This window comes from Drosophila virilis, chromosome 3 (assembly GCF_030788295.1).
Source record: "Drosophila virilis strain 15010-1051.87 chromosome 3, Dvir_AGI_RSII-ME, whole genome shotgun sequence".
In the NCBI taxonomy this organism is placed as follows: Eukaryota; Metazoa; Arthropoda; class Insecta; order Diptera; family Drosophilidae; genus Drosophila; species Drosophila virilis.
The window spans coordinates 26437785-26462869 of record NC_091545.1 but is presented as its reverse complement, the minus strand read 5'-3'; the positions used below and the strand labels follow the sequence as shown (position 1 = coordinate 26462869).

General features: G+C 45.2%; 2 protein-coding genes across 4 annotated transcripts; one reads left to right on the top strand and one right to left on the bottom strand.

Moving 5' to 3' along the window:
* Window positions 1-487: 487 nt before the first annotated feature.
* On the bottom strand, window positions 488-24705 carry Syn1 (Syntrophin-like 1). 3 transcript variants are annotated; one of them, XR_011416345.1, is made up of 9 exons: window positions 24244-24705; window positions 11119-11418; window positions 10578-11050; window positions 3478-3693; window positions 3106-3419; window positions 2717-2911; window positions 2277-2648; window positions 1785-2214; window positions 488-503 (listed from the first exon to the last, which is right to left on the bottom strand). XR_011416345.1 is itself a non-coding variant. In XM_015176085.3 (8 exons), the coding sequence occupies exons 2-8, from the start codon at window positions 11358-11360 to the stop codon at window positions 2131-2133; spliced, it is 1896 nt and encodes a 631-aa protein (XP_015031571.1). In that variant the 5' UTR covers window positions 11361-11418; window positions 24244-24705; the 3' UTR covers window positions 1120-2130. The 3 variants fall into 3 exon arrangements, 2 of the variants coding, with proteins under 2 accessions (XP_015031571.1, XP_002048642.1); XM_015176085.3 differs by lacking the exon at window positions 488-503 and having other exon boundaries at window positions 1120-2214; XM_002048606.4 differs by lacking the exon at window positions 488-503 and having other exon boundaries at window positions 1120-2214; window positions 3112-3419.
* On the top strand, window positions 8066-9036 carry LOC6623817 (uncharacterized). The gene has a single exon (XM_002048607.3). The coding sequence runs from the start codon at window positions 8103-8105 to the stop codon at window positions 8961-8963; it is 861 nt and encodes a 286-aa protein (XP_002048643.3). The 5' UTR covers window positions 8066-8102; the 3' UTR covers window positions 8964-9036.
* Window positions 24706-25085: the final 380 nt, after the last annotated feature.

Sequence of the window (25085 nt, the reverse complement as noted above, 5' to 3'; positions counted from 1 at the left end):
CAGAGTCAGACCCAAAATCGCTTTACATTCCGCCCCCAAACACCCACACCGTCCGCCCGCTCGCCCAGCAGCTGTGCCATATACTTGCTGTTCTTGTTGTTGTTGTTGTTGTTGGGCAAAGTTTGCGGCCAACCAGTGCCAGTCGTTGGACATGCCGGGCACGTACACTTGGTGACTTTGTTTTCGTCTTAAATGCGAATTGAGAAAATTGAAATAAATAGCCACATGTTCTTCTACTCGTTGAGTACATATATCTATTGATATTTTATATAAATTATAGAGAGCTAAGCGAACATCCTAACTTAATAACAGACTTGCCTTGCAAGTAAATTCACTTAAATGTAGAATACAATTTATTTAATTTCACCTAATAATTGATATTAGCGAAAAGCCAGTGCTAAATTGTGCCTTAAATGTAACTATTTACCATATTAACAGCCCGGAAGATTGGCCGTAAATAAATATGTACTTACCCGTAAACACAAACACGCTGGAGGCATACACTGGAAAAAAAAAAATAAACAGAGTGTTAGGGAAGTTAAACAAATAAATAAATAGAGTAAAACAAGGAATGGAAAGTTAAAAGAGAAGCAGATAGAGAGAAAACAACATATGAGTGTGAGAGTACACTGCCATTCTTAAATCAGCATTACTTAACTGATATATGCCAATAATAATAGGTTTTTAAATCTATAATCTGGGTTAAATGAAACCTTTTGACTTTATGAAAGAGATCGAGTAAAAACAATATGAACCTAAATCTGAGACATTCCGTCTTTGTCAAATTTAGTATTTCCGAATGGCAATCAATAGCAAAATTTGAGTTAACTTAACCGATATATTCCAATTATATATATTTTTAACACTGTAGGTAACCTACTAGAACATTCGAAGTCTCAACTCAATGTCAAATATATATTTAAGTAATTAGTCGACCGAAAGTTTCAACCAAAAATATATTGCTGCAAACTCAAAAATGTCAAAAAATTAAGTATAATTGATTTAATTATAATTTTTTTTTAAAGTTTCTTGAAGAATAAGTATAATTTTGGCTGAAACTTATGGAAATTGAAAAATAGAATATATTTCATTTATGTATATTATTTGTATTATGTATATATAAGTTTATTATCGAAGATTCAACACTACTTATGTTAAAAATACATATTGCCTTAAGTTTATGATTTATGTTGATTTTCTTGGTTGGTTTTTGGGATTTCTTTTTAACGAAATTTGGAATTTCATAAAACGAATATGTCATGCTTATATGCTGGTATAATGTATAATAATTGCATATGATCGATCGCTGTTGTACAAGTAGAATGGGGAAATGCTGGAAATTGTCGTATTTGTATATATGTATAATGAATTTATAGTAGGTATTTATGTGGAGTATGACATGATCGACACGATTTCAATTTCGACGCCAAGTTTTAGGGTCCTAATACATCGAGATATGTGTGCTTCGTTTAGATACAAGATACAATTAGTTAAGTACAATTACGATAATTATTGTTCAACGTGTGTATTCAATGTAGATATCAGATTTGCATTTAGATATTCGTTTTCAAGTTGGTTTAGATTTCATTTGAGACTTTTCGGCCTTTTAGATGGTATATTCTAATCTGTGTGTATATGGCACACGCACGTATAAAATGAATTTACGTCTACTTACAATGTAAAAAATGTTTTGGTTTGTGCTTGTCAGTATTCGAGTTAGTACTCTCTCGAAGGATTCTACTTCGTTTACTATTTCTTTTTTTTATTCTTTTTTCTAAACTTACAAATAGCCCAATAGCCATCGGGAAGCACGTAATGCTCACTCGCCGGCGCCGTTGCTCTCGCCATCAACTTTCTGCTTAGTATATGCAATGATTTACTCTCAAGCGCAATGCAAATAACAAACTCCAAATTAACTTAATTATAATATTAATTGAATTATTTTCCACATAATTATGTTAATCACATAAAAAAAAAAAACAATAATTAAAATTTTTGTTAGTAAATTTATACTATTAACTAAATAATTGCTTTAAATTAAAAAAATAGCAACAAAAACAATGTAAAAATATTATTTGCTATATCATTTTTCTATTGCGCTTAAAAGAATCCGGCACAAAATGTCGCTGCTTAGGCAATATTATGAACCTTGGCCGACAGGCAATTGTGTACCACGAACACAACGGGCTTTGGACAACACTCCATATCCAACTCCTGCATAGAGAGAAAAAGGGATGTGAGTTCGATTGAGTAATTAATAATATGCAGGCACTTACGATTTCGCCATCATCGCCAAAATCCAAATATAGCATGCGAGCTCCGTCGTCCGCCGAGCCTTTTAACTTATCAAATGGGAATTGCCAGAGCTGCGTTTTGTTGGCCACCGCCGCTGTTGGCGTGGATGAGGCGAAGCCACCGCAATCGTATAAGAAGAAGCCCCGATTTATGTGCACAACCAATTGACACTGCCTGCCCTGGTAGAGGCAGCGAAACGAGAACTCCCGCTGCAAATTGACCGCCTGATGGGAGCCCTGAACAAGAGCACGCGCCCACGCGGCCATATCCCGGTGTGTCTCCGAGCGTAGCCAGTACACCAGGACACCCCGTGCTGTGCCACAGCGCACACAAAACACCGTGGTCTGCTGGCCCTGTTAGTCAAAATGTAAATCTGTTTAGTAGCCTGTTAAATGCCCTTAGCTGTGCATCAACAACTCACATTTAGGGAGGAATTGTTGCCGGCTCCGGCCAACCTTGTGGTGGCCAGCGCATAGCTCTCCAATGGACGACTCCAGGCCTCCACGGACCAGGGTGCGCTCTCGTATATCCGAAACTCGCGCTCGGTAACTGCCACAAAAATGGGCAGCCATTTGTCGCTTTCATCGGAACTCTCCGAGCTGGAGCGACCGCTGGGCTGTTGGATAACAAAAATGGATCAGGCTTGAAATAAATATTTTCAATATTCTGTATAATAATCTGAAAGCTTCAATTAATTACAGAATTCGCAACATGGTCTCGAGACTAGACTTTTGTGGAGCGATCCGACTTAAGCTCAAATATTTAAGGCCGAAATTTGAAATAAGTATGTTTAAAAAATATGCAACTTACACTTACCACCTCGCCGGCGACGCCTCCACTGTTCGAGGTGCCGCTACCTCCGCTGGCCGCGCCACTGCCCCCACCGCCGCCGGCGCTGCCCGAGCTGCCGCCTCCGTTTAGACGCTTGCTCAGCCAACCAATGTGCTTGAGCTCCCCAATAAGAGTCATCAGCGCACGGTTGGCCTCGACCAGGGAGCGCTGCGTGCTGCTGCCCATGGCCGAGTGGAGCGCATTGAACCAGACCAGAGCTTCCGCGGAATCGGCCGCACGCAGAATGCACGAGTGCACGCCATCCGGCGAGTGCAGCTCCAGGCAACGGTTTTCTGCAAGCGCCAATATAGTTGAATTTAGGATTACGTGCACCGGACAAAGGCCACTTACCCGGATCGATGTACTTGAGATTGCGCGCCAGATGCGTCAGCTGCAGCGGTATGTAGCGCGTGTCTGCTCGCGGCGTTGTCTTAGGCGTCGGTGCTGGCGGGGATGTCGGCGCGCCCGGACCCAATGGGCAGAGGAATGCACGCTGCAGCTCCCAGCCCACCTCAGAAATGATGCTCGCCTTCCGAAAGTAGGGCGTCACCTCGCGCAGAAATTTAACTGCAAATATAGACATCAATATACGAGCCCATGAATATGCATGCCAAAGGAACGTGTCGCCACCGGTGAGCTCTACCCAGGCACCAGGATGTGGCGACATCAACCACACAGCATTCAATCAGTCCGTCCTTGCCATCGTCAGCGTCAAGCACAAACGTTGCGGCATAAATTCATTAGAGTTTCCGCTCCATTTTTATTCGATTTGCACACACGCCCAGGACAAGCTTGTTGCACACTGGGACGAAGGCTTATCGAAATCGTGCACTAAGCAAACACCTAAAGCTTCTGCAATTCGGGTCAACCATGAAGGCAATAAGGATCTGCTTAGTGAAGCTGGTTTGATGCAATGTATTCTAATCAACTCTATAAACCCGCTCTAAATGCCTGATGTCAGCATCTTAATAAAAACCACTTTCAACAAATTAAATTAACTGGTAGCATTACGTAATAAATAAATAAAATATAATATATATAAATATATAAAATATATATACTAACAGTAAAATTGAAAAAAATCTATAAATGTTTCATTAAGTTTTCAATAGCATTTGCGCCAGTGTGCAGCTTCTATGCAAATGCTGATGGCAGGTGGCTTGAAGTAGATATATACACGTTTATCAGACTCTCGAGTCCGGTGGGTGTGTGTGCCGCCCACAACATTTGCACATTTCCGTTGGCGACGTTGTTGTCGTTCGAGTGATTTGGAAATTCAATTTTCACACTTAATGCCAACTGTTGGCAGCGGCTGGCGGTTTCGGGGGTTGAGTCGCTTTATGCGGCTCAATTCGTGCGCTTAGCCCAACTAATTAGAGCAGACGGCATCAGGGCTGACATAACCGTCTCACAGTCCCCGCAACACGGTCCTGCCCGCACTCCCCGACGCATTGCCACACTAATTGCTTGGCATTTACGTGCACCAAAGGGTTATGAGTGGACGTTGCCTAAGCTCGCAGCTCGGTAAACATTTACATACAAAAATATGCGACCAACAACCAACAGACAGACAGACAGACAGACAGACAAACAAACAAGCGAGTAGAAGGCACAAAAAAAGGTTGCCTAGCGTTAGGCGCTGCTGGGATCTGGCGCCGGGCTGAGCGGGTGGGCGGGTGAGCGGGAGCTGGGCACGAGAATTGGTAAGCTTGAAGTGCACTAAAAGGCAAACAAGCCAGGCACAACGCAAAAGTTTAGAAACAACAATAACAACTGTAATAAGTTGTGCAAATTTTTGCATTTCAGTGCAAATAAAGTTGCAGTCGCAGAAAAAAGGGATAACACACATACATATATAAAACAATCAAACTACAAATGCTGAAAGCCAAATGTAAACTGCTCTTGAGGCCATGTTGCATGCGTGTATATATGTGTAAGTATATGTAATGTGCTATGCTTTATAAACAAATAACCCCACATGACCTGCACACAGTTCAAAAGCCAGAATGACTATAAAAACAAACCAATTGCTAACAGTATATCGTTAAATGAAATAACTAAAAAATAAACACTTATCCACCTTTAATGCGCTTATTTTAACAGCACAATATGCCTGTTCTGCTTTTCTTATATTTGAACAATTAAACGAAATCAAATCAAACGAAGCTTATTTATTCTTCTTGCTCTTCTTGATCCGCTATTCGTATTTTCATACAAACTCACCATATGAACTCACCATCTCAACTACAACTTCAGACCAGCCGCAATGGGCAGCGGGTTTTTATACTTTTTATACAAACTCACCATCTGCACTCAGCAGCTTAGACCCAACTTAATTCGGCAGCCCTATTTGTGATACTGCTGCTTCTTCTTCTTCTTACGACCATACATTGATCCGCTATTTATACCAACTCACCATCTGCACTGGGCAGCGTCGCATTTTCAACTAAGCACGGCTGCAATAGGCATAGCCCTATTTATGTTACACGCTCTTCTTCTTGCGAGCTTACTTTGATCTGCTTTTCGATTTCTACACAAACTCATCAGCTATACTTGACCGCAGCGCAGCCTTAACTGAAGCCTGCTTTTATATGAAAACACATACAAGGATACACACAAACACTTGCATATTGTTCGCTTAATTTGTAGTCAAAAATACATTTGCAGATTGCAAATGCGAAAGTGATTTCAAGCACATGGATTATAACTTTGATCAATTCATTCTTTGATTAAAAATCAATAGTTAATATTTCTAGTAAAAGAAATCAAATTTCTTAATGTTTATACACTTTTAGGTTTACCTATTATCAAACTCGGAAGTGTAAAAGAAATAAAGCCAGGTTTCATATACATGTGCTACTTTTATGTTAGGTATGACTTGTCAACGCCGGGTAATATCTACTATTGCCTATATGTAGAATGGGTTAAAAAGTAAATACATACATTTAAAATGTTTTAGCGATTAGAGATAAGTTGGAAATTAAAATTTGTTAAGTTATTTGTGTTCGGAGTAGCAAAAGTCTGGCCATCGAGCACAAGGGGGCAAGTTTTTTACACCTTTGACAATGAAGCGAAAAGCTGGCGGCACCTGACCGCCTGCATAAATCAAGCCGGAATAGAGCCAAAGTGGGCGTGGCCATGGGCGCACAAATATGATATCAAGTGCAGGCGGCGCTACTGCCGCTCTCGCAAATCGTGCGTTAAAACTTTGCCCAAAGTTTTTAGAGTAAAATCTCACGCGCTGCGTTCCGGAAAGGAAGAAGAATTTACTTCGTCCCCTTGAACGGGGGAGCCGGGCTTTGGGGGGACTGGGATGCGGGCAGCCCAGTGAACACACTTGGACGGTTGGCATGCCCACAAAAGTATGCCAAGCTGTAAAAACCATTGCTAATGGACTTTTGGTAGGCAGGCAGTGACAGGGACTGAGATGAAGGCGATGGCGGAGGGGGAAGCGGGGGCAGAGAATACGGGTGCCTGAATACGTAGCCAACTGTCGTCGACGCCTTATGCCTGGGCGACGAAATCTGCCGTTGACATTTGGCAGTTGGAGCTTGGATTTTGTGCAACTGGACGGCAAAAGTTGGCGCCCAGAATCCTAGTTACAGCCGCCAGCTTATTTAAATTACAATAAGACGGCTGAGACGCGGCAGCTTTTGGCCAAAACTGTATAGAAGCGAACGCCAGACTCTGGCAAACGACTTGGCCAAGTTGTAAATTCAGGTTCGAGCTGAGCACGCAAACGGGCAGGGGAATGGGAACCTGGACCTAAACCTGGACCAGGAGCCAACCCAAGCCGAAGCAGATCGCTGTTAAGCTTGTCGCCGCCCATTTTCGCTATGCCATTGCCATTTTGGCTGTGATTTGGATTGCGATTGTCATGGTAATGCTAATGGATGCTTGTGCCATTTTACGTGCCTATAGATCTGGGCCACTTTAATTTAATGAATAGCTCCATTGAAATTATGAAAGCTGCCTAAATAAGCGCAATCGGCAATAACAAAAGACGCACTTACTGTGCGCGGTGTGGCAGGAGATATTAGCTGGTCAATGCAGAATGTAACAAGGTAACCAGTTAAAGCATAGAGCATATATGGCACAAAAAAATGTGCATTGACTTTATCTGTTTTCTTTTTAAAGATTTTACAGCTGAAAATGAAGATAAAGCCAACTTTTTTTTATCAAGGCCTAAGCTTCATATAAGTATAAAAGGTCAGACTCTTAATAGTAGAGATATATATCAAAGAAATTTTTGACTTAATCAATTACATTTTTCTACTAAACACAAATTGTTTGTTAATATTTGTACATCTATAAAGAAAAAGATATTTTACTGCTGCTTTATCAACAAACTATTACCTTATTTGAAATAGTTGTTGTTTGCGCATATTAAATGTAAAACAACACTTTTAAGAAATGTGCCCTATGATGCAAAATGTTAGAGCATCGAATATGCGGCAAGCGGCTTTTGATTAGTTTTTCAGCATTTATTCGCTCTTAATTTTGGGGCGACGAAACTTTTGGCGAAATGGATCAACGACATGTGCGACCAGCTCATCAGCTACGTAGCATGCGGCTCACGTTAGCGATGACGACGATGGCGACAAAGTCGGCGTCATGGGCATGGAAACGGACGTGGACGGGGACGTGGCCGTTGAAACGTGCCTTGAGGGCAACGAGGGGCCGGCTGAGGGCTGTTTCATATTAAAGCGGCGTTAACATTGAGCTTGATGGCTGCTTTGATGGGCTTCGATACGTTTTTAAATGCGCAAATATTGCGACTTGTGTCCCATTTGCATTGGCTGGGCAAGAGTTATTATCGTTATCATAGCCGAAAAATAAGCGCAGCTGACCTTGCGACCGTTACTGAATTCTGATGTAGAATCCCCCAGCGCCAGCTAACATATGTAATGCGCTATAAAAGCGAGTGCACCCACAGCAGCCAGTCACATACCGTTAACGTACTTTGGACGAGCAACATGCAAATCTTCACCGGAATAGTCCTGATGCTACTGCTGGCTGTGGCCGTCTCGGCAAGGCCGCAGCGGCGCCAGCTGAAGAGCCAACGTCAGGTGGAGTTGGCTAGCACACCGTATCCGGCAGCTGGTTTCCGGCCAAGAATACCCTTCGATCTGCCCAGCGAGCGACAGCCCAAGCTGGAGGAGCCACTAGCCACAACAACAGCAGCAGCAACTACCAAGATCACAGTGGAAGATTTCGGCACCACAGAAACGCAGAGCACCACCGAGTTGCTGGAGCAGGATGTGCAGATAAATGCACGCACACCGGCCAACACCTATGGGGCACCCGAGCAGTCAGCGTCTAGTCCAGACGACACTGTTGAGGTGGTTGCCCAGGCGCCTGCTCGAGACTTTCAGCCACCCGTACGCGAGGCTGTGGAGGATTTTGCCGCTGTTGCCGTTGATGGCATTGCTCCTGAGCAGCAGCCTGTTGCTGATTTGCCTGCCCTGGACCAGGCCGAGACGCCGCTGAGCAACGATGAAGAGCTGCCGGCCACCGAGATTGCCTTCAAGGCGGCAGCCACACCAGCCAGCACTTACGGCGCGCCCAATACGCCCGCCAGCAGCTATGGCGCTCCCGAGCTCGAGGAGCCCGACAACGAACTGGAAACGGACGAGTCACAGGTGGAGCTGGTCGAGGAGGCCGAGGAAGATCTAAACGCTGCTGCTCTAGGCCTGGCCAGCGGTCGCCTGGTTCTGCTGCCCATTAACGCCGCCGGCGCCCAATTCGGTCGCCTCATCCTAGCTGTGGAGCAGCCCAAACAGTCAAAGCTTGGGCGCCAACGCATACGCAGCGAACGCCTGCGCCGCCGCCACTAAACCAAACCAAACAAAGCCCAACTCTCTGACAAGCGAACCAGCAATGGTATTAAATATTTGTAGCCAGCCTTTATGCACTTGTTTGTTCTTTGTCTCCAGCTGTTGGCCACTGTCCACAGTTGCCGGGTTCGGCATTGGAATTGGAATTGCAATTGGCTGCATCGGAGTCAATTCTATGAGCGTGTGTTTGCACAGAAACAAGTTGGCTCAGCTAAATTGTTCTCTATGGGCCAGTGCATTGTTTATGCGTACTGTTTGCCTTGGAGCTTAGTCGTCCAACTCGTCTCTCCCCCTCTCTATATCTATATCTTTGCTCTGCTCAAGCAATCGCCTAATTGATGCCTCTTGCAATTGCTACACAAGTCCGGGAATGTCTCTGGCAGGAAAGAGCTGAGACTTCTTTTGATTGGGCGAATTACTTATACTTGTATATAGAGCACATCTAATGCAGCTCTGTATACTTGAGAATTGAATTGCAAAAGAATATTAACTTAGTTTACTCCTAGTTATACCTGGATGCCAGTCAATACAGATATCTGGATCTGGTGAATCAACTGGACTTGATAAATGCTTAATCAAGTGCAATTTGCCTTTGCGATATTTTAGTCAACTTCTAGAGTCAAATTCGATTCAGGATTTGACTTTATCCAAGGCTTCGTGTAGTATATGCCGCATGCCACTTCAACAGATGAAAACATAGTGCGTAGCATTCATTTCCATTCGCACAGCGGTGGCAACTGCTGTGCCACGCCCACCGCCATACCGCCCAATGGCATGGCAACTATGTATGTATTTTGGAGCCATTTGATCAAATGGAAAGAAAACTTTTCTCATTACTCATTGCCAAGCCAAGGCAAACAAACAAACCGACGAGCCAACGAACCAACGAGCCGGGCCAACAAACCAGCGCAACTAACGGCAGTCAACAGCTAAGAGTCAACCGGCAAACCGTGCGGGGGCTGTTGATGGGGGATTTATAACAGTATACAGCTGCAGCAACAGCAACAGCAGGAGCAGCAGCATCAACAAGAGCAACAGCATCAGCCGGCAGCAGCTTCCATGTTGTGCTGACTAATCCCACGAATGCACCGTGCCAGCTACACTGACAAAAATGTTATACCCACTAGGAAATACAAATATAATGCTGAACACATTCTTAATGATTGAATATAACCGATAAATTAACACAATAATTGGACTTAAAACTATGGGGTTTTGATAACAAGCCTCGCGGAAGGAAGCTGTGCATTAAGAAGCTGAACTGACCCAATCATGTTGGAACATGGAAATACTTGAAATATATATAAACATTTATAAATACCCATAGTTATCTAATAACTAAAGTTCGTGTTAGCTTAACCTGAGCATAATGCAAAGATTTTCGTGGAATTTCCAACACTGTTTTTAACACTGTATCGCATAAGTTGCTTGCTTTGAGCGCGGAGTGCTTGTTAGTTTAAGTCGCTCAATGGCACTTTTTAAGCACACACACATGATTTATCTGGGTGTTTTTTGTATTTTTATCTTTGTCCCAGCAGTGAACAAATGTTTTGGGCAAATAACAATGTGAGCATTTAACATGGCCAAGGCTACGGAATGGCTTTGGGTACGTACCTTCCAGATCCACAACGCGACCGGCACGTTTCAGGGCACGCACTGCCTCATCGTGGGTGGCATCGCGCAGCTCCTCGCCGTTCACGGTGAGAATGGCATCGCCCACGTAGAGGCCTTTGGCTTGGTCGGCAGCCATGCCCCGAAAGATCTTCGAGATGAGTATGGGCATGCGATTCTCGCGACCTCCTTTGATGGATATGCCCAGACCGTTGTTGTCGGACTTGATGATGCGTACGTGGCGCTTCTGATTGGCCACATGATCAGGTACATCGCACATGTCCAGGCCAACGGCGTCCGCATTGTTATTGTTATTCAGACAAAGATCGCCGTTGTCGTTGTTGCTGCTGCCAGTGCCAGTGCCAGTGCCCACAGAGCCATCCAGTTCGGTGTCTTGAACAACCATGCCCTGCAACGAGGCAGAGCTGGGCAACGTGCCATTCTGACTGGCGCCTCCTCCGCCGCTGTGATTGCTTCTACAAAAGCCACGACAAAGATTAGCCCGTAACCTCTCCGCTTCGCTCGATCTGTTGATCATACATACCCCAGTGTGCCGTTTAGTGTTGTGGATTGGCTGTCGCTCGAAGGATGCGTAGACTCGCACGACTCATCCAGACTCACGGCCAGAAAGTCCGTTTCCAGCGTTACCATCACACGGTACCAAGAGCCGCGCACGCGCGTCTCCAAATTGCCGCAACGCATTCCCGACGGCGACGGCGAATGCTGCTGAGGTATGGGCTGTTGTGCCGCTGGCGGCGCACGGCCCAAGCTCGACGATTCCACCATGACGCTAGCTTACAATGGCTGTCCAACGCGTCAATCTACATGGCAGCGTCTGCGCTAGCTGAAATAAACCATAAACAAATAAAAGGATTTCAATATGCAGAGTTCTTACATATAGAATATTTCAATTCAAATCATATATCCTCGATTAATTTACTGTTTTTTTTTTATAAAATATCATTATTATTCCTAGCTTAAATCGCTGATCATAATAAAATTCCACATCAATTTGTGATTAGTTTTATTTTCTTTTGTGTTCTGCTCCTTAAATATGATATATTGCAGTTAAGACTACAACTTCGTATATTTCACTTTGACTTTAACATTCTCTTTTACTTTTACCCATACATAAACGCGGCATTTCTTTGCGATTCTCATAAAGTGAAACACAACATAATCCATTGTCTTGTTGCTGTCCTCTACCCATTGAAACACCGAAACTAGAAATGCAAACTCAGTAATTTTCATAAAATAGAATGTAAAGAGAGTAAATTTAATAAATGCATTTCCTCTGCCATTTTATTGTTCTTCGATACAACAGACAACCTTGTTGAATTCGAAATCAATGTAGAAAATGTTGCTCATTGGCACCTTCATTTCCTTTGTCTTGCCGAAGAGCATTAGTCAGGTCAATATTAATTTGGACAGCCGGCTGTCAGAGGTGAAAACAATTGGGGTTTAGTGGAACTCAAATGAAGTGTCCGCAGGGCAACCACAAATTTGGACAGGATGCCACAACATTTGTCATTGTTTTGCTGACCAAGATTTATTGCATACCACGCACACTGTTCCCAAGAAGAAGTAGACCAAACAGCAACTAGATAAGGGGAACCAGTGGGAAAGAGCGAGAGCGTGACAAAAGAAGAGAGAGAGAGAGACAGAGACAGACACAAATAGATGGTATGCAAATGCAGCGAATTGTGCGCATCCTGTGCATCCGTCGCACTCAGATCCTTTGCAGCAACAGTCGGCAGCAGTTGCAATTACGCATCTTGTCGCCGCCGCGGGGGGAGTTTTTGTCTGATTTTGTTTTTGACAAGTGACTGTTCCCCTGTGCCGCCCCCTTTTACCCAGCCTTAATATACGCAACCAGGAGCTGGCAGACATCAGCTCCTCGTTCTTTCCCCTTGTGTATGTGAGAGTGTGAGTGTGTGGCATTTGTATGTACATTTCCGCTGACGCTTGAGCAGGAAGTAATTTTGCCACTGCACTCGGTCTTCGGTGCTGGCACTGTTGCTGCCGCTGTCGCTGCCTCATCCAGCGTCGACGTTGACTTCGCCTGAGTCTGTTTACTTTGCAATTTATTGTGCAACATTTGTAATTATTATTGCAATGCTGCATACTTCTTGGCGCTGCCTGTGCCCCTCAACTCCCCATGAAACCTTCAGGCAAGGCTGGCAAAAAGTTTTTGAAAAGCGCCAAGTGTGCGAATCCTTGAGACGGCAATGAAGACGACGGCTGCGTCGGGGGAGGCAACGGAGACGCACACCCTGAAGTTGAAGATGACGACGAAGATGACAACACACTCATAATTGTAAGCAAACAGAAAAATATAGCAATACACACACCCAAACACACACACACACACCCACACCCACAGCCTTGTATTTAATTAGGGCAGTTCAAGAAGTCTGCGAAAACAACAAGCCAGAGCTATAGGACAAATACAAAGGTCTGCCCTTTGGTGAGACCCATAATCTCCAGCTTACAATCTGTTCAGAATTAAATAATTTTAAAGTGGACTTAATGAATGCTTTTTAAAATGGTACAACAAAAGGGCTTAAAACTTTTTCGTATAATACAGTTTTTTCTCTTTTTTTCTAAGCTTAAGCCCAAAAGCTTTTAAAAGTTATGTCTTTCCATGCCATATATATATAAAAGAGATTGTCCTTTATGTCTAATAGTTGATCAACGCCCAGCAGCGCAGCTGAAATATGTACAAAAGCTTGATTTTGGGTAGAAATTAAGCACACAGACGTGGTGCTAAAAAATGCAACCTGCAAGTAATCTAAATGCATGGCAAGGTAAGGCATATAAAAGTGCATTACGAGGAGAGCTTAGTTGTCTAAGCGTTGGACTAACCTGTGTGAGGTCGCTGGTTCGACTCATGCGGCAATTTAAGCGGCTGACATTTTCCAACATTTTCCACATTATTTCTCTTTCTTCAAGTCTACTAAATCTGTATAAGAGTTAATCTATTCACATTCTAACTCTGCTTTACAGTATTTACGAGGAGAGCTTAGTTGTCTGAGCGTCGGCCTAACCAGTGTGAGGTCGCTGGTTCAACTCATGCGGCTAACATTATACAATTTCACTAAGAGTATCAACATTTTCACATTAGTTCTGTATAAGAAATAATCTATTCAAACTCTGTTTTACAGTCCAATCTGGACACATAAGTTAAAATACTGAGCTTAACTCAATAAAACATTATTTAACAAGTTTGCTTAACAGCGCAAACAGGTTGTCGTATAATGTGATTACGATTATTGCCGCCCTCGTTGGCAAACAGTTTTTGCCACTTTATGGCTGGCAGCTTGGCCAGTTAGCACATCCAGCCGAGCAGGCGACTAATCAACGTGCTGTGACTAATTAGACGAGGTCCGTCCGTCCGCGCCCCGATCCAAAATCAAACCGAAATATTAATAGCTTGCGGCGGCACATACAATGTGTTTGCAGGCAAAGCTTAACCCAAGGGCCGCCGCCTCGCCAATTGTGGAGTGAAGCTGTTTTTGTTTGTTTCATTTTTTAGTATTTTTTTTTCTTTATTTTTTTTTTGTGCCTAATAAGCGCCGGACGTCGCTTGTCGCCGCTGCCGTCGGCCGTCTGCGGGGCCATTTTTCATGCTGCGCTTTGGCTAATTTAATGCTAGGCGGTCATAAATTATGCGGCCCCGAAAAGTAGGCAACAAAAACGAAAAAAGGGAAATGAAAGAGCCTGGGAAATGGCAGCAGCTGCTGCAGCCAGCACAAAAACTCACACACACAAACGCACATTCACACACACACACACACACACACACACATGTGATTTCAAGTTCCATTCAACTCGAAATTTTTATGCGCGCTTTTCAGTAATAACGTTTTTTTTGCAGCTTTTTTTTTGGATTTGTTTTAAACTTTTTCATCGCTGCATTTTGCCTTTTAAGCCAATGTTTTGTTTTTTTTTTTATATTTTTTTTATTTTAAGATGTAAAGTGTGTGAAACATTCCAGCTTTGGGGTGTGTGTGCGTATGTATGTGTGTGTGTGTTTTCGTATTGATATATGTGCATGTATATGAGGTGGAGCGAGCGAGGTGGTAAATACGCAAGTGTTTGCCACGACACTTTGCCACAGCTCCAACCCCAACTCCGACCCCGACTCCAAGCACTCGACACCAGCTCCTGCTCTGCATTCTATGTGTGCATGTTTTATGCATGTATGTGTATGTGTGCCTGCGTGTCTGTGTGTGTGGGAAGTTTTGTGGCTATGCCATCAAAAAGTCATAAAATCATAATTTGTAAACGAGAATTTATTTCGAAAAATATTTATGGCTTGCTCCTTTGCTATTCCAGCCGCGAGCATTCGCGGAATTCACCCACAACCCAGCAAGTGTGTCTGTGTGTGTGTGTGTGTGCGTGTGTGTGTGTGTGTGCGGATGTTCCTCGCTTCATTACAGTCCTGTCTGCTGATGGCACCCAATTGCGTTGTCCTCTTCGGTCTTCTGGCCATTTGCTACCATTAATTTGATGCCAACCTTGGCAAACGTTTTTCCGTTTCCGTTCCTAATCGGCTCTCTAGATAAAGCTGTTCAATTGACTTTATGCACTCGCATATAACAAACAAGCTTCATGGGAAAGCCAAGTCCGTAATGCACTTAACAGATAGGATCTGATTGAGTTCGCCAACTGAGGCAAGCTGAAGCAAAAATGTGGGGCATTTTCAGGATATGATATTGGGATAGAGTTTAGCTATAATTTATCGTCACTTGCAGTTCAGTTTTTTTTTTCAGTCGCCTTGAACTTCCGCGGAGATCGGTCGTGTTTTCTGTGCATTCCCGTGCGTGTGTATGTTCAGTGCATCCCAGGCAAAAAACAAACAAAAAGTGACAGTGACACTAACTAAGCCCGCCCCAGGGCTTAACAAACAAATCGCGCCTGCAGAGCGCGAAAAAAAACAATTGTGCTGCCTCTGGCAGCTAAACTATATATATATATAAACATATATAAACATTTAAATTTTTTTTTTTTTTTACACAAAAGTGCAACCGCGTGCGAGCGTAAGAGAGCAAGCTTTTGCTAAGCTCAAACTGCGCTCAGCTGATCGCCTTAACTCAGCTGTAGTGTGTGTGTGTGCGTGTGAGTGAGCAGAGCTTTCGCGAGAGAGCTTTTGCCTAGACTCACTAACACAAGTAAAGCACTAGCCAATAGGAGAACAATCAGTGCTGGCAAGTCAGTCACTGACCGTGACAGTGCTGACACTTTCCAGTCACCGTTTCGCTCCCCGTTCACCAAAGTCACTTTTCACAAAAATACTGGAGATTTTTGTAAATAAGTGCAGCTAGTAAATTTTGGTCTACATCTCACCTAATGGCGTCCAACAAGCCGAATCCACTCATCCCCGACTATCCTGCGTCACCTATATACAACCCGTCGGATAATGTGCTACCGCCATACATCACGCTGTGCGGGGGTACTACGCTACTCACCACGTCGTGCATCACCACAACTGCCTGCTCCCTAGGAACGACTACGGTAACGTCGTCCCTCGCACATGGCATCAGCTCCCAAGGCCCCGCAATCCCGTCCATTCCTGGCGCGAATCCTGCTACAAGCCCGGATCTCCACGCGTTTTTGAATAATTACCCGCCCAAGACTTCACGTACTTGGCAAGGTCAATGGTTTAAGGCCACAAAAAGAGAAGGTGGCAATCTCTCCCCCCATATCGTCCGTAAGAAGGCGAGCACCACCGAAACCAAGAAAGCCAGCCAAAACCGGTTTGCGGCCCTCTGTGACGAAGAGGAAAGCGACATGGACACGGAAGTAGAGCTAGCCACCAACAAGGAAGCTTGCGCCGACGAGGATGTAGATGATAGGCCATCCACCTCGCACGCAGCTCGCGCAAGGGCCAGCAGGCAACAAACGGCAAATAAAAAGCTTGCCGCACACCCGCAACCCACCCAGACGGCGCCTCCCAATGAGCGGCCTGCCTCTAAGGTGCCGAGAATAACTGTGCCAAACGTCCTCAGTTTCACCAAGTTCTGCAAGGAACTAGACAGCGTCCTAGGCGCGGACACTTACACCGTCAGATCGCTTAATTCTGGCGACTGCATCGTCCAATGCCGCAACTCAGACGAATACCGAACGCTGGCAAGGCACCTTCGCGAGAACGGCTGCCTGTTTCACCACCACCAGCTTGCAGAAGACCGGCCGTACCGCATAGTTCTACGAAATATCCACCACGAGGTCGCATCCGAAGATATTTCAGCGCAATTGGCAGAAAAGGGGCACCACGTTGTCCGCATATATACCCCGCGTAGCAGAGTCAATAACGAACCTCTAAATATGAGATTTGTTGACCTGAGGAAAGCGGAGAACAATAACCTTGTCAAATCAATAACAGTACTATGCAGGCACAAAGTTTCGTGGGAGAAGCCTCGCAAGACGTCGGGCCCTGTACAATGCAACAGATGCCAAGAGTACGGGCACACAAAATCTTACTGCTCGAGACACTATGTGTGCAAGGAGTGTGGGGACAACCATCCAAGCAACGAGTGCACACTTGGCAAGGACGAGAATCGGTGTTGTCACCACTGTGGAGAAGCACACGCAGCAAACTTCAAAGGCTGCAAGAAGTACCTGCAATATGCTTTCCAGCAGAAAAACCAGCACAAGGCAAATGGCAGAGATGCAAGCCGCTCCAGAGATCCCCGCCCCAAAACAGCCGCTCCTGCCTGCAGCTTCGTGCCCGGCCAACAATCCTTTGCCAGCGTCCTCCGCGGTACCCAGCCCGCAGAGCGCAGTGCCCGCTCATCGTCTCGCAGAAGGAACACTGGCAGTACTCCCAGCCAATCGCAACCTGTTGCCGACAACTGCCCCAACTCAGCCCTTGAGCTCATGATGAAGCAAATGTTCGCCAGATTCGACCAACTGATGTCTCTCATACAGACTCTTTTACAAGCGCTAATGCACACTAGCGCCAAAAATAACAGTGCCTAAAATGAGCTCCCTCAGGATAGCACTATGGAACGCCAACGGAGTCTTTTCGAAAGCGAATGAGATCACAGCCTTCATCGAACTCCACCACATCGATGTGTTTCTGCTCACGGAGACTCACTTCTGCTCTCGAATCACCCTCAGAGTGCCAGGCTACACTCTCCACACCGCCAACCACCCAGACAACAGCCAACATGGAGGAGCAGCAATATTGATCAGGTCGTCCTTGTCGCACCACTCACTTGAGTCATCCTGCCACTGGCATATGCAAGCTGCTGTTATCCGACTCGGATCCAGCAGAGGCGACTTCAATCTCGCCTCTGTATACTGCCCTCCGGCCTTGAGAGTGACTGAGGCACACTTTCGAGCCCTTTTCGACCAGCTTGGCCCCAAATTCCTGGCAGGAGGAGACTGGAATGCCAAACATCGCTGGTGGGGAAACTACCGCATGTGCCCCCGAGGGAGAACGCTCTTCTCTGCCATTGAGAATGAAGGCATCGAAGTCATAGCCACTGGAGAGGCAACGTGCTACCCATATAGGGCTACTGCAACACCAAGTGCACTTGACTTCGGGCTCTACAAGGGATTCAGACAGGAACAGCTGCGAATACGAAGCCTCCTTGACCTGACGTCGGATCACCTCCCATTACTGATTGAGCTCGAGGAGACTCCCAAGTGGGAAGTTGGAATCCGCAAAATGCTCCCGCCGCGCTCTAACTTGGGAGTATACCGGGCCTGCCTCGAGGACACATTAGAGCTCAACGTCACCATAAATACGGCAAGTGAACTGGAGAGCTACGTTGACCACCTCACAGCGAAAATTACGGAAGCTGCTAGACGTGCAGCCCCGCAAACCCTGCCTCACTCTCGTACCTTCAGAAGGTCCCTACTAAGCCCTGAAGCCAGGAGTCTCCTTGCCGACAAAAGACGTCTAAGGAGGCTGTACATCCGCAACGGAGACCCCTCTACCAAGGCAGAAATGGTAAGCGCGTCCAACCGGCTCAGACGACTGCTGGCTAGGACTCGAACGGAAAATCTAGACAGCCTCCTCGAAACAACTGGGCATGACGGCAACAGCACCTTTTCAGTGTGGAAGCTCACCAGAAGCATTAAGAGGCAACCAGTTTTTACCTCCCCGATCACGGACCACTCTGGCCTCTGGCTCCGATCGGACGAGGAAAAGGCCAACGCGTTTGCTGACTACTTGGAGACAACCTTCAAGCCATTCGACTTCGCAGATGTTGCACAGCGCCGTAAAGTAGCCGAGTCACTGGACGCTCCACTGCAGATGGCTCTCCCGATAAGAAGCATCTCCCCCGCGGAAATCGGGACACAGCTGAAAATGCTTGAGCTAAAGAAGACCCCAGGATGCGACGAAATCGACAACAGAGCAGCTAAGGCTCTCCCACGCAAAGGAGTCATGGCGCTCGCCACAATTTTCAACTCCATGCTCCGCCTTGGCCACTTTCCGAAGCAATGGAAACATGCGAAAATTGTGATGATCGCCAAACCCGGTAAGCCGCTAACTCAACTTGAGTCCTACCGCCCTATAAGCCTTCTGCCGACGCTCTCAAAAGTCTTTGAGCGACTTCTGCTAAGCCGTCTCTTAGAACTCGACGAGGTCACGCGCCTGGTCCCGGATCATCAGTTTGGCTTCAGAAAGTCTCACGGCTGCCCCGAGCAGGTCCACCGGGCAGTAAAACACGTACTAGAAGCTTTTGAGCAGAAGCAATACTGCGTCGGCGTTTTCCTCGATGTCAAACAAGCGTTTGACAAGGTCTGGCACGATGGTCTTCTGTTCAAGATCAAACTGATACTCCCAGCGCCATACTTCAGCATCCTTAGCTCCTTTCTGGCAGGACGCACCTTTAATGTGGCCGTTAAAGACCAAAGGTCGGCAATTAAGGGCATCAGAGCAGGTGTCCCACAAGGCAGCGTCCTCGGTCCGATGCTGTACACGCTGTATACGGCGGACCTGCCCACACAAGGACAAAGCAACGAAGACCTCAGCCCTGCGAGACTGCTGGTGGCAACATATGCGGACGACACTGCCTTCCTAGCCTCCCACAAAAATCTGCAAGCTGCTACAAGTGCAGTGCAGGACTGGCTGCTGCAGATCGAAACCTGGACAGCTATGTGGAACATCGCTATAAACTGTGCCAAGTCCGCCTGCGTCACTTTTACGCTGCGCCCATACAGCTGCCAGGGGCTACGGTTCGATGGAGGAACCATTGAGCAGACCAACTCTTTCTGCTACTTGGGTGTCCACCTGGATCGAAGGCTCATATGGGGGCCTCACATCGCAGCAACGAGAGCAAAATGCCTGAGAAGACTTCAAAAGCTCGATTGGCTACTAAAGCCTCAAAGCAAGCTGCACATATCCACGAAGACACTGCTTATCAAAACGATGGTAACGCCTATCTGGACATACGCGATCCAAGTTTGGGGCACGGCATCAGCACACCAGCTCCGTCGCATAAGAGTGGTCCAAGCCAAGGCAGCACGCAAGGTTGCTGGCCTGCCATGGTACGTAACAACAGACGCCATCGAACGCGATCTCCGCCTAACAAAGGTCGGAGATCAGCTCAACTTCTTCAGCAGCCGATACTCCGACAAATTGGTGCAGCATCCGAACGCGGCCGCAAGGGCCCTGGCTGAGCCCATCAGTGAGAGGCGCCTCCGAAGGCTACACCCCGACGACCTACCAACGAGGCACATCACTTAAACATCCCTTTCCCATTATTGTTATATATTTTTAAGTCTGTAATTATCATTTAAGTTATTAAATAATAACTATACACCATACCCTTAACTCCGCTTGGTAGAGATCAGAAGGCACTGATCGATTCCAGCGCAAAATAAACCAAATTAAATAATAAGCAGTTCAGTTTTAAAATAATACATTTTTGAATTCTTGCTTGATCGATCGACCTAGCTCTTAGCAGCGGGTAGCTGTAAATGATGATAAATTAAAAATACTTCATCTGTAAATGCTATTCTGGAAGCTACTTACATGCTAAATTTGGTGACTGTAGCCTTAAAAACATATGAAATTGGCTCAAAAACCAAGATATCGAATTATATCGATTGCTAAGGAAGCGGAAAGTTATCGATTATCGAAAACACTTGTACTGCGCGATCTCTAGCTCTTATAGGTTACAATACGCATGCAGACTGACGGGCGGACACATATATATAAATATTTCAGTCATTTATATAATTTAAATATTCTAAAAGACTCACAAACGGCATTCAGCTGACTATAATTTTGGAGATTTTTTTCAGAAATAATATGTTCTTTAGTCGCTTATTTTGTATATATTATTAGCAGAGCCCCGTTATCAATAATTACAAGCACACGCACACACACACACACACACATACTCCCACATGACCTGACGCTAACGCTTGGCCTTGACACCACCAGCCACTTGCCACTTGCCACCACGCACCAACCCGCAGTGGGAGTTCGAGTGCGACTCCAAGCACTTTTTGTCCACCACGTAGGCCCTGCCGACGCCCACGTAGCCAATCCGTGCGGTGTGCCTCTTAATCATTCTTAACAATGCCGCGTTTGGCGTTGCCCTCGATGTGGGCAACTGGTGGAAATCGATATACGTATAATATATAAGAATATCTACATAATGTACTGCATATAGGTATAAATTGCACACTAATGATCTTTAAATACACATAATTCGCAGAATTTGATACACACACACACACACTTACACACAGACACGCCCGCAGCAACGGGAAGGCCAGGAAGGGGAGACTGTGGCCTTTGGGATAATTTAGCTCAGTCATTTAGTTGTTGTATTTCCTGTTCTTGTTGCGAGCAAGTCAAATAGGAGCAAAGTCCTGTTTAGACAAGGTAAATATAAACATTTGAGGTTATGAACGCTTTGCTAGAGACTTTATCTTAAAGGTTTCCTATAAATTTATAAATATAAATTTTTCTTTTAGTCTGCAGTTAGAGATATACATACATTTTATACCCTGAACCCATTAAAAATGGGTATGAGGGTATGTTGTATTTGTGCAAAAACCAAATGTATGTAACAGGCAAAAGGAAGCATCTCCGACCCCATAAGTCGATCTAGCCATGTCTGTCTGTCAGTCCGTCTGTCCGTATGTATGAACGCAAGGATCTCAGAACCTATAAGAGCTAGAGACTTGAAGATGTAGGTGCTCCTAGTGCCTGCGCAGATCGAGTTTGCTTCCGATAATCGATAACTTACTCCGTTTTCAAGCAATCGATAAAAATCGATATTGATATCCCGTTTTTTGGGCAATTTTGGTAAATAATAAGAGCTGGAGTCACCAAACTTGACATATAGCTTCCAAAATAGAATATATATATACATTTGATGTTGGAAGACTGGGTTTTAGGGTATTCCCTAGTCGGGAGCTCCCGACTTGTTTTATTTAATGCACGAGCACAAATTTGATTGGAAAACGTATCTGATTTTGTAAATCTTAAACACAATGAATATTGACAAACGCCAAAGAAAATTCGGCTTAAGCTTTGTTATTGCAAACAAAGCTTAAGCCAGGTTGTTGTTGTTGCTGTTGTTCCGGTTGTTAATGCCCAGGTCCGCCCACTTTTCAATCCGCTCGTGTGTTTTCGTATTGATATGTCACGTGGGTAACCACAAAGCTGCCACTGCGACTGATAAAAGCCAAAAACAAACCTTAGAGACAGACACACACGCAGACACGCAAACACAGATTTCTCCGCAGCGCCTCCTGGCCATGTCAACCTATGGCGACCTGACCTGAGCCAGCCTGACAAATTATTCAGCATTGATTAATTATGAAAATGCGTTTATATTGATTGTCGTGTGTGCCTGTGTGTGTGTGTGTGTGTGTTTGTTTGTTTGTGTGCCCAATTCCAGCGTCCAACTTGCGTGCTTGTTTATGTATATTTGTTGGACTCTGGCATGGCACACACAACAATGGAGACCTGGCCCATAACAATTACCAACTGCTGATTGTACCTGATGTTGGGATTATTATGTATTGCCGCTGGCTGGCAAAGCGAGAATGCAAATCAGCCGAATGTGCCAAATGAGGCAAATGAGACAAGCGGCGGCTGTGCGGCTGTGGGATTGGGCCTCGACCTGGGCCTGGGTGTCTGTAATCTTTTGGAGGCAGTTGGCAGCAAGAACTGCGTCGCCTTTTCCACTTATTAATTGCCAGTGTCTTGGCATAATTTCCACTCATTTGTCTGTTGAATGCAAGTGGCTGCCATTGTTCCACAAAAGTCAAGAAGCTGCTCACGTACACACTGCGAATGGGGGGCCGACAAGCAGCAGAGTGGGGGGCGGTTGGAGCAGGTTGCAGGGAGCGGGGAGGGTCTAGGCGGTTGAAATGCAAAATGTGATGATGCAGCTTCATTAAGTGCAATTTAAGTGCAATATCTTTCTTGCTACGCTCCACTCAGCTCTCAGCTTCGTTGAGCTGCTGAAAGGCATGTTAACAAAAGGTGTACGAACCCAGACGGGGGGTGGGGGCGGTGGCAAGAAGCTGAGCTAACTGAATGATGCGAATGAGCACAATGTTCTCGTTCTCGATCCCTTCCCCGTTCCCGTTCCCTTTCCCGTTCCCGTTCCCGTTCCCTAATGCTAGTAATTGCACAACGCTCTGATTTAGTTGGGCGCAATTTGGGATTTTGTCTCGCTGAAAATGTTAAGCCAAAAAGCGGATTATGTCTTTTCAAATGTAATTTACACGTTGAATTTAAAAGTGACCTTAGAATTGTAAATGGTTTTAGTTAAGTTTCAGAAAGAATGTGTTTTCATACTGGCAGATTACAGAGAAGACGAGAATTAAATACTGTGGATACAAGAAACTAATTTGTTATTTAATCATTTCGAATAGAAATATTTAATCACTTTAAAAGCAAACATCTCGTAGTTAACTGTGCGAGTGTCCTTTAGCTATATTTATCTAAATTGATTCTTTATGGTCTCATTTTCCCGTTTCAACAGCTATTGCTGAGCTTTTATTATGGACTTAAGCCTTAGAATCATTAAATGAATCATCGTGGCAAGTTCTTAGCGTTCACAGAATCCACAGCAAAGAGAAGAGAAATTACAGTTATCTGTCAACACATATCGTCAAATGCATGTCAATTATGACTTAAATGCTTAATGCTAAAGCCGGCGAGAAAGACGCTAGGCGAAGGACAGTGCCTTGACAGGTGGCAGGGGTAGTGCCAGGGGTATGATGGCAAAGTGGCAACGCCAACGCCAACGCAAACGCCGCTGATGATGTTGATGAATGCCGATAGTAAACGGAATTAACTTTCACGCAACATAACGACCACGACGTCAACGTCGGCGACGACGTCGACGACGACGCTCCAACAACTTGAATGAAAGAAAAAGCTTACGCTAATAGCAGACGACGCTGCAGAGCACAACTGGCAAAAGCTTTTCGGCAAAGCGCGCGTAGTAAATGTGCGGGTGTAGGTGGAGCATGGTAGATGAGCGGGCGGGCGGGTACAAGTGCGGCTGGTTTAACTGGTTGTATGGCTGTGGGTGGCTGATAGAGAAGCGAGGGGAAGGCAAGTCAAACAAACGACGCCGATGACATCGGCGCAGCCGACATCGTTGCGCTTGGGCAAAGCTTAGCCTAAAAATGCTTGTAAATTAATAAACAAATCATGGCCCGCCCCCTTACATACCTTATCAGCGCTGAGTGTTTGTAATTTTAAATGCTTTTTGGCTCGACGAAAAACAATTAATGCAAAACTTGGCAGCAACTGTGGGGTACAATGGCGCATGCGCTAAAACTGGCTGCACTGAAGCATTTCTATACACTCACGCACACAATTACAGCACGCGACATGTCAGTGTGTGTGTATGTACTAAGGATTTTCAATGTAAATTTATTTTTATTTTATTACACTGTTCGCAATTTCGGCAATTTTTAAATACCAGTTTAATGTTATTTAATGAACACGGACAGAGCACCAGTAGCTACACTGACAATGGCAGCCAATTAGCAACTATTATTATTTTGTCTAGCGCTTTTTTTTATTATTATTGTTTGTGTAGCAAAAAGCTACGGCGGCGACAACGGCGCAAGCTTTGTCTACGACAGCGCGCAGCAAACCCGTTACCGTTAGGAAATGAACAGCGACTGAGGCCGAAGTTGCAATGCTGAAACAGCCAGCACCAAGCGGCGCTTGGCAAAAGCTTTCACTGCCAGCGTCGGCGTTGGCGTCATTATTATTGGTGGTGGAGTAGTATATTAGTATGGGTGTTGCTATTGCTATTGCTTGGCCGGCACTAACACGATTAACAGTCAAGTTAACAGTCATCTGTTATTTAGTAACAGCCGAGAGCAGTGCTGCCACACTACTCGTTTATAGTGGCATATAGTGATGCCACACCGATTGCATAGCTGGCAATGCTGTACGCTTACAGCTGACACAATTTGGCGCCTAATTTGAACTATGATGAGCCATTAAAATTGCAATTGGTGTTAAATGTGTAAAGAATTATGTGGTATAAATTCAATACG

Bases quoted from the DNA above. Each gene is read 5' to 3' on its own strand.
- Syn1 (XM_015176085.3), bottom strand. From the start codon at position 11,360: ATGGTGGAATCGTCGAGCTTGGGCCGTGCGCCGCCAGCGGCACAACAG. The intron at 3,420-3,477 runs GTAAGTGGCCTT...TGGCGCTTGCAG, and splicing joins TCTCAAGTACATCGATCCGG to AAAACCGTTGCCTGGAGCTG. The intron at 2,649-2,716 runs GTGAGTTGTTGA...TTTGACTAACAG, and splicing joins GCAACAATTCCTCCCTAAAT to GGCCAGCAGACCACGGTGTT.
- LOC6623817 (XM_002048607.3), top strand. From the start codon at position 8,103: ATGCAAATCTTCACCGGAATAGTCCTGATGCTACTGCTGGCTGTGGCC.